Here is a 9,446-nt window from a genome sequence, read left to right on the forward strand (position 1 = left end):
TAGGTGTAGCACATGGCTAGGAGACCACAGTGCTGGCAGAACTCCCTCTGCCAGCGTGACTCTGCCTGCTCTGTGCCCCTTCCAGTCAGTGGTTTTGAGCTCAGGTCTGCAGGCAGTAAACAGGGGAAATCCAGGGTGCTGCAGCTGATAAGTAGGTCGGGTGTTCTCCGAGAGTTGGTACTGAACCCGTGTGCTGACGCCGTGCTTAGGGGGCCCTATGGTCTTGTCCATGGATACTCATTAAAGATCCTGTTTGTCTGAGCACTGATAATTTTACTTTGCCTCCCTATACTCCCTTATAATTTCAGTGAGCTATAGTTTTTGCTGTCTCTTCCTGCCCTAAACAGTAGTGCTAATGAAGGGAGCCCCCAGGAAGGAAATGTGCAGATTAGCCAGGGTTAGCGCCCAGCATACGTAGCGCCATGCGGAAATGCAGAGCACTGAACTCGGTGTCCCTGCGGGTAAAGAGGAAATGACATTCCAGTGTTTCGATGTAGAGCAGCCATTTCTGGGCAGTGTGGAGAATTCTTCTGCCTCTAACTCTGCGTGGGTCAGAGTTGATCCTGCGCTGGGGGAGTCTCACGTTGTCTCTGCATGTGCGTTGCAGGCAGTCGAATTCCTCTCCAAGGCTCTGGATAGCCCTGACATCAAAGCTGTGGATGAAGCAGTGATCCTCCTGCAGGAAATTGGTGAGTTAACACTGAATGTGGAAAGGGACAGGAGCCACAGCTCCAGTCCAGATGTAAGATGCTGGGCTTGGGACGGGATCCTCTTGCTCTGGGTTGGGGTGGGATCTCAACAATGCATCTGAGCCCTCGATCAGAGCTGGGAGTAGCTGGGACCATTCTAGCCATATTCACTTAGCTTGTGCTGATCTAACTCTTGATTTTGCGCACTGCTTTGCTTATAATGGTAGAGGAGACTCCAGGTGAGATCAAAAGAGAGGGAGGAGAGTGATGGTTCCAGGAGTTACAGCTGGGTGCACAGCTGACCACATGGTCATCTTGCAGCCCTTTCACTCTTTCCTAAGAGGTTGGAAGCTTCTGGGGGCTCAGTGACTCCCCCAGGGCAATGTGGTCCTGAAGGTTTGTGTCTGGAACCCAGGGGGCCATGCCCATCCTGGAGGTGACTCATTGGCTGGCACCCCAGTCTCCTGCGTTAGGTTGCTGCACTCAGCAGGATGTCTCTGCAGGGTCCTTGCCCTACCTGCTGAGCGGCACTGTGTCTGAAACCAGTGGCCTCCCCTTCCCTGTCCTGTCGGTGCTGCGGGGAGGCTGATGGATGTGCCCCTGTGCATGATTCTGTTGCAGGAGTGCTGGATCAGAGGGAAGCCCTCACCACGCTGGGCAAACGCCTGGCCCAAATCTCCACAGACCCTCGACTGGCCAAAGCCATTGTCTTGGCATCCATCTATCGCTGCCTTCATCCGCTGCTCGTCATAGTCTCCTGCCTCACTCGGGACCCCTTCAGCAGCAGCCTGCAGAACCGAGCGGAGGTGGACAAGGTGAGGGCTGCCTGCTGGGACTGTGGCAGGGAGGGGGCGAGGAGGGTTTATTGCTCATCTAACTCAGCTTCCTGGCTCTAGGCGAAGGCCGTTTTGAGCAGAGAGAGTGGGAGCGATCACCTGGCCTTTGTCAGGGCTGTGGCAGGCTGGGAGGAGGTGCTGAGACGCAGAGATAGCCGTGCCAGAGATAACTACCTGCAGGAGTACTTCCTCTACGCCCCCAGCCTGCGCTTCATCAATGGTGAGTCCACAGGCCCCTCCCACCGTCAGAGCCCAAGGGTTCTCAATTGGCAGGAACAAATACCATGCAGTAGAGGCCCTGCATCCTAGGCCCAAGGGGCGAGAGCTTGGCTGTCATGGGGGTGCTAAGGGGGGGGTGAATGCATGGGGGTGGGGCTCTGGGCAAATCCCTCCTTAAACTAGACTCCTGCTTGTGGGCGAGCCCTGACTTTGGGCCTTTGAGTGACTGCACAGCTGGGCCTCCTGCTCTTCTGCACAGGAACTGCCAGAGAGCCTCGGGCCAGGTATTTGCCTGTGACAGCAAGTGAATCGGCCTCACGTGACCCAGACAGGTGTGGGTGCTTCCGCACAGACCCTCAGGAGTCTGTCTGTCTCTGACCAAGGGAGCCCATCCCGCTGAGGGAAGGGAGCAAAGCTGGGGCTTACAAAGGGGTGGGAGCAGCTCCTGTGCTGAGAGCTGGGTGCTTATGCCTGGCCTGACTCCTCCCCACAGGCCTTGTCAAGCAGTTCTCTGAGAACATCTACGAAACCTTCCTGGTGTCAGCGCCCGCAGACTGCACCATGCCCTCTGCGGCCTGCAACCAGTACAGCGAGGAGGAGGAGCTGGTGAAAGGCGTCCTCATGGCCGGCCTGTACCCCAACCTCATCCAGGTAGGAGCCCTCTGGTGACTGGGAGCTCCCTCCTTTCCTTTGTGGCTGCCCCAGTCCCAGGACTCAGCAGGCTGCCTGCACTCCTGGGCATTGTGGCCCCACCCCACAATCTTCTGGCTCCCTGGACATTGTCCATTTGCATAGTGTGTGTGAGAGGGTGGGGCTGTGGTCTGGGATCACTCTCCTTCCACTGGGACTCTGTGCTCATGTCTCTGTTGGCAGGGCACGGCCGAGGGCAAATTGCCTGCTCCCCATCCTGTGTGACACAATCAACCCCTCTCCCCCGCCCCGCAAATCTCTCCCACTGCCAAACCAGCCAGGCTCCAACACAGGCCTGTGCTCGTCCAGCCATGGCTCACTGAGGTGATGGACAATTCCTCCCCAGTTGGGCTCCCCAATCCTCTGACTCCTGTGATATGCTTTGCAGCAGCCAGGGCTGGCTATCGCAACTTCTTCCTGCCCCTAGCCATCCTCTGCCACCAGCAGGGAGAGAGCAAGGCTGCCACAGCAGCTCAGGGTGTCCAGGAGGGAAACCCCTGCCCAGGTCTTGCTGGTTGCCCTGGATTCCAGCAGCACCTGGCAGGCCTGTGTATAGACTGACTCTCCTGCTTGCTGAGATGCCTTTCCTGTTCTCAGGTGAGACAAGGCAAAGTGACCCGGCAGGGAAAATTCAAGCCCAACAGTTACTCTTATCGGACAAAGGCTGGCACCGTCCTGCTTCACAAGTCGACCATCAACAGGCAAGTGGCGGGTGTGAACGCGGGGGCAGATGGTTCTGGCACATGCTGAGGCCAGTACCGCGGGGAAGGGAGTGAGCTCCCCTGGACACTGGGGCGGGAACCTCCTCGTAGGTGGGTTTGCTGGGGCCGCTCTCTTGCTGTCGTTCCGAAAAGGAGCTCTGCTGTTCCAGGGCTGCCTGGTCTCACCCTTTGGACAGGGCCGTCCCCTCCAGGCCCTTCGCTCTGGGCTGAGCCTGGCGTGGTGTAAGCGGGAGGGGTTGGGTGGGTGGGGAGCAGGGACCTGCATGTGGTTGGCAGTAACGCCCTGTTTTTCCTGACCAGGGAGGCCTCTAAGCTCTACAGCCGCTGGCTGACGTACTTCATGGCGGTGAAGTCCAATGGTGGGGTGTTTGTGCGGGATTCCTCCCAGGTCCATCCGCTGGCTGTTCTGCTCATGACTGACACGGACATCCACGTCCGAGGTGGGTGCTACGGCTGGTTCCCCCTGCTCCGCCCGTCATGCTACGCTGCCGTTCTGCCTCCCTGCCTCTGCTCAGTCCCTGCCCCCTGTCGGTACTGGGGGGTAAACTGAGGCATTTGTCAGTGCAGGAGCCCTTGCGCCTGTGTGAGCTCTCCCCATTAGCTCCTGGCAGAGTTAACCCTTTGAGCACCATGGAGGCAGTGGTTACTTACCTATAAACTGGTCTACCCACACCATCCAGCTGCTGGAGCCCACCCACCTGGCCCATGCTCCCAGCCTTCCCCTGCATGCTCCCAGTTCTGTGTCCTCTGCTGCCTGCATGTTGGACTCTTGCTTTGGGCTGGAAGCTGGTAAGATAGATACACCGTGGCTTTCGGACCATTCACCTCTAGCTGGCTTAGAGCCTGAGGCAGGAAGGGCTGCCGGACCCAGACGGTGTCTGAATAAGCAGGTGTTTGTGAAATGTCGTGCTCGGCAGCTAACATTTCACAAGCTGGGGCCAGTTCCCGACAGCTCGAGGGCCTGATGTGTGTGGAATACACCTGCAGGAGGTGGACAATGGCTTCTGGCCTAAACTCGGTCACTTGCTACTGGAGGTGGGGGCTGGAGCTGAGGAACAATTTCTCCTCCCCAGGGAGATACGACTTTATCAGTTCAGATGGAAGCAGTACCTCAGCAGGCCCCAGGGTCTGTACATCCTTGGGAACGTAACCTCCTGTTCATGGCTACTGCTGCCTTTCCCAGTCCCTCTTCCAAGGCAGCAGTCTGGAGTGAGTGAGGGTAAAGCCATCAGTGAGGTGCCAGGCCCTAGTGAGTTGCTTCTCCCTGTCTTCCTTTCGTGTGTGCACAGACCTCGAGCTGCTCCTGTGGGAAATGTGTGGAGGAGCCTGAGCGCTCTGGCAGGTGAGCACGGCTTGCAGAGGGGATCTCAGACTTTGGCAAACTGAGGGCAGGGGGTGGGTCTGCACCAATCCCTCCTGCTGCAGCGGCAGGGGAAAGGCTGAAGTGCATTTTGACATGCTGGGCCCAGTCAGCTCCATCCTGCTGCTTAACTCCACTCAACTGCTCCTTTCTTTTCCCCCAAGATGATGGCTGGCGGGCAACAGTCTCTCTGACTGACAGTGACCTTCTGGTGCTGGAAGGAGACTCGTACACAATCCGCCTCTTGCGTGATTTCCGTGTGTCACTCTCCAAGATGGTGGAAACCTGCCTGTGTTATGAAATGTCTGCTATCCCGGGGGACCTGCACCATCAACACAGCCAGCTGCTTGACATCTTGGTGGATCTGCTCAAGGGACCTCCTGGCAGCTTTGGTGCCTAGATAGAGGTGGAGGATTGAGCGTGGGGACTTGTAATTTGTATAAAGATGTTCACAAATGTTTATTTAAATAAAGTTCTATTTATCCCTTGTGAAGTCATCTCTCTCCATCCTAGAAGATCAGTGTTGTCAGAATCTCCTGCTGTTGGCTCCGGGCATGGTCATCGTGTAGGAGGAACCAGCACCGCCCTGGCGTCGGCCGCTGCTGAGGCACAGAGAATGGACTGGAAGTGCTGACGCCCCAGAGTTCAATGGAAAGCCACTTCCTCTGTTCCAAAGGTCGTCGTAGCCCCTGAACTGGAAAGGAATAGACATGGCTGACTCCTGCAACCCTTCCGTTGCCTTCACCCTGCGGGTCATGCCCAGAGCAGCTCTCAGCATAGGCAGAAGATGGACTTTCAGCTCATGGCTGTGCTTGCACTGAGGGTCGGGGCCAGCCAGAGCAGAGCTGGCAGCTTTGCTGTAGGGTGGTGGTTTGTCGTCTTAACTTTCCACTTGCTGAGCCCAGTCTGAAGAGGCAGGAGGGAGAGCGAGCCCTGGAAGGGGCTGGACCCAACATTCCATGCAGAGGGCATCTCTGAGCCTGTAGCGGCTAGAAGCAGTTTCCTGCTGCACAAATCAAGCTGTGTTGGCATTAGGAGTGTGAGATGTCGTGTAGTTTCTATCTGCCTGTATTTTTGTCCTTTTTTGCTTTTTATTTTTTTAAATTTCTTGTTCTCCATCTGTCAAGGAGGCCAGCTCCCTGTAACCTGTACAACCCATAAAGCAATTGCAGATGCCACTCATTTTGGTAGCCCGTCTCCTTGAGTAATGCTAATCCCTGTTTTTCTATGATCTGGGACCAGGGTAGCACAGAAGCAGGGTTCTGTGACTAACGCACAACGTTCTGAGGCACGAGCTCTCATCCCAGCTCTGTCTCAGTCCCCTGTCTGTCGATGAAGATAGCAACCTACCTCACAGGGCTGTTGTGAGGATAAATTCTGTCATGTCTGTAAAGTGTGTGAGACGGGTAGCTGGAGAGTGCTGCAGCGGAGCTGGTATCTGACAGTGGCTTTGCAGGTGATGTCTGTTATGCTAGTGAAAGTCCTGTATCCTAACATTGCAGGAGCCTGCTTTCTAGTACTGCTGCTGATTTACCCACCAGGGAAATGAAAGGTGGTCACTGGACTTGCAATTTATTTTTATTTCTACTGCTCTTTGTAACTAAAAAGAGATTAACATTACCCTAATTGCAGCTGGCAGAGGCATGTGTGTAATGGCCCAGAGTCTAGTTTACATACAGGGCACAGTACTGTAACTCGATCCTGTTACACTTCTAATTGGGCTGCTAGTAAGCCACTAGGAGCTCCATCCTCCCACCCAGGAGCCAGCAACTTTCCTGGTGGGAAATAACTACAGCAGCAAAAACTAGCCTGTCATTGCCTTCAGTGCTTGCACTGGGCTATAACTGAAGCAAAGACATGAAGCAGCCCCTTGCCAGTGTAATTGAAGCACTCCCTTGGGTGCAGTGGAGATGGAATCACTCTGCTCTAGCTGTGGGCTGAAGCCCAGGGGTGGAAAAGCTCACTGGAGACCTGGATCAGATGTCATTGTTGGCAGTGAGTTCCAGAGAGAAGTTACTATAGCTTCAGCCTCTCTTCAAGTAATTTTGTTCAGAACTGCACCTGAGGGAGGGGCTGTCCAAGGCAGCCTGGTGGTCCTGGAGACATGCAAAACTTTTCATCTACATTTCACTTGCTTGAGAGGTTGTCACAATAATTTGACCAGTGTTTTACTTTTTCAGCCTGTACAATAAACAGTATGGTTTTTCCCCTTCCAGCAGGTAAAAAAAAAACCAAGCTATTGTCTAAATGGTTCAGAACTAGTGTGATATTGGGATACTTCAGTGGCTGTTATGTGATACTGGATCTTTTTACAACATTAGATTAAAGACAATAAAAAGGGATAGAGTAGTAACCGGTTCTGTCCTTTATTAACCCCTGTATTCAAAGCAGATTGTTCTCTTGCTACAGACTGCAGCCAAACAGGCTAGGATATGGTGCCCAGCTCCATAATGTTTTTATTGTGCTATATCAGTGACAATGGGAGGAAAGAGGCAAAGCTACCATTAAATCATATTGCTGAGCCCATGTGTGTGAATGGAGCCTGTACCATACTGCCAAAAGGTTACAGAGCTCAGGGGTGGCTTGTAGTCTCAGCCTGATTTCAAGCACAGCAGGTGGAGGTACTAACAAACACTTGCAGTGTGGAAAGTTCCTGCAGCCCCATAGGGTGAGTCACTTGCTAGGCTCATCAGTGTATATCCTAGCTGATTTCCTGCCAGTGCAGGGGCCCGTGATACATAGGGCATCAGACTAGATGATCTGGTGAGTCCCTTCTGGGCTTAAGTTCTATGAGTGACAGCACTTGCCTGTCTTCCTCATTCATTTCTAGTTTTCACACAGACCATGCAGCCTCAGCCCCTTGTTTTACCATTTTCAGTTGCACCACACCTCATGGGGTCCAGGTGCAGAGGAGGAATAAAAGCAACTCTGTAATTAATTCAAACATTTAGAAGCTGCACCTGCAAAATAGGAGGCTTAAGAACAAGGTGGAGGAAAACTGCTGTAGGCCTTCATTTTTCAAAGTGGTAGGTACCTGACTGAGCAAGCAACCTGAGCCCTGACTTAATGGCCCAACTGGCTGCTCCTTGGGGGCACACAAATGTTGACAACAGTGTTCCTGCTCTGTAAACAAGCTGGACAGAGGAGGGACTTAAGGAAGCAATTTCTATCAGCCTTGCTGCAGCCAGGAAGGGACCTGAGGAGTTTGCACCTATGCTGTTTACTGATCCCTTTGAGCAATATCAGCCTGTTAACCTGATTGTCTCCTGCAATCCTTGACCATGCACAATGCAAGAGCTGCAGGAGGGACCCTCGTCAGAATGTTTGCACAGTACAGAAAGCTGACTGACAGGGATGGCTAGAAGGGCTAGGCTGAGGACAGACACCTAGCAGCCCTACTTGGCCTTCTGAAAACCTACACACTATAGTGAAGTGTGGTGTCTCCAACTTCCCTCTCCATCCTAGGCACTATCACCTGAGTCAGTCTTCTTCAGTGGGCAACCCATTTTATCTATCTCTCGAGCCTCCCCAGGCTACAGCTGCACCCACCTTGAAGAGCAGCTGGAGTTTGTCCCCTGTCCAGAAAATCCTAGACCTCCGAGGCTGCTTGTCTTGTGGAAGAGAAGAGGGTGAGCTTACTGCAGTCAGGTTCTTTCACCATACCTGTGTTACCCCAGCCTTGACTATCTAGGGCTTGCTGTGGGAGTTGGTGACACTGAGGGAGTGTTACTCAGCAAGTGAAGCTGACTAACACTCCCTGGTGGCTCCATATTCCCCACAAAAAACAAAACAAAACAAAAAAAGAGACCAAATGAGGTCAGGCAAAGGTAGGAAGGACCAAGCCCCAGCCAGCTGTGCTTACAGTGGTGGGGCACTACCTCCTGCTAGTTGACAGAAGGTGGTTTTGAAACCAAGAGGCAGGCAGCAGCTTGCATAGGACTCACAAAAGGAAGAGGAGAGAAGCTGTTAAGGGCAGGATGAAGAGAGCAGCTGTTTCCCCACCACACAGAACACTAGGCCTTGACTTGATAAAGGAACAAAAATAAGAGGAACTCCATGCGGGGACCTGGCGAGGTTTCATTTGGGCACCACTCCAGGGCTTTAGGATCCAGATGCAGAAGGTGCATAATTGAGTTTCTAAAAACAGCCCAGCCCAATTTCTGCCCCTCCCCTTTCTTCTAATTCTGCCTCTCAGCCTGATTTGCAGCAGTGCTCAACACCCACAGCTCCCAGTTGGAAGAGTTGCAGATGCTCATGATGGCTGGAAATCCGGTCACTGAGCTTTAGATCTCCAAAGCAACTTTGCCAACATTACAGTATCCACAGGAAGTAAGATTTACCCCCATCTTCCATATCAGGAAACTGAGGCCAAGATACAGTAAGTGACTTGCCAAAAGTCACACAATCAGGTTCACAGCTGGGAGTCAGGACTCAACTTAGGTTCCTGTTTGCTGTTCTGCTCACATAGTTCCTCTCTGCTCCCTGTAGCACAGGGGAAGCAACTCCTGGTGAGAAGCAGCACCAGTGACGCTGAAGGAAACATGACAGTCCATTCTGCTACCACCCAGCCAAGCACACCACAGGGCAGAGGATTGTTACACTGTCAAACGAGCTCCCCAGATTAAGCCATTTATACAGCACCATCAGTGCACAGGGTGCGTTAGGATCTAAGCGAGATCCCCATGTCACAACTGCATTGTATTCACTGTAGAGGTCGGTCCAGAGAAGAGGGGAATATGGAGGCTGAGTGACTGACTACACGTAGAGCTGGAGATGCAAATACGGCAGGAGAATGCATGTACCCTGCTCCTGCCTCTGCCCGTGCCTTATTTACTCAGCAGCAGCCTAGGATTTAACCCACCATCCAAAGAACCGGTTTGTTTCCCAGAAAAATATCAGCCCCCAAAGAAATGCAAATTCACACTGGTGC

General features: G+C 53.2%; 1 protein-coding gene across 6 annotated transcripts in view; it reads left to right on the forward strand.

Annotated features, from left to right (window-relative positions):
- Window positions 1-6,865, forward strand: part of DHX30 (DExH-box helicase 30) — a 42,848-nt gene extending 35,983 nt beyond the window's left edge. For 2 of the 6 annotated variants that reach the window (XM_073334945.1, XM_073334942.1), the window contains exons 14-18: window positions 608-689; window positions 1,311-1,504; window positions 1,586-1,745; window positions 2,238-2,395; window positions 3,032-3,286. In XM_073334945.1, coding sequence (XP_073191046.1) covers window positions 608-689; window positions 1,311-1,504; window positions 1,586-1,745; window positions 2,238-2,395; window positions 3,032-3,184 — 747 coding nt within the window. In that variant the 3' untranslated portion in view covers window positions 3,185-3,286. Of the gene's footprint in view, window positions 1-607; window positions 690-1,310; window positions 1,505-1,585; window positions 1,746-2,237; window positions 2,396-3,031; window positions 3,288-3,460; window positions 3,597-4,680 lie in introns of those variants that run through there. The other 4 variants (XM_073334946.1, XM_073334943.1, XM_073334948.1 and 1 more) reach the window with 3 other exon arrangements.
- Window positions 6,866-9,446: the final 2,581 nt, after the last annotated feature.

This window comes from Lepidochelys kempii, chromosome 2 (genome assembly GCF_965140265.1).
Source record: "Lepidochelys kempii isolate rLepKem1 chromosome 2, rLepKem1.hap2, whole genome shotgun sequence".
In the NCBI taxonomy this organism is placed as follows: Eukaryota; Metazoa; Chordata; order Testudines; family Cheloniidae; genus Lepidochelys; species Lepidochelys kempii.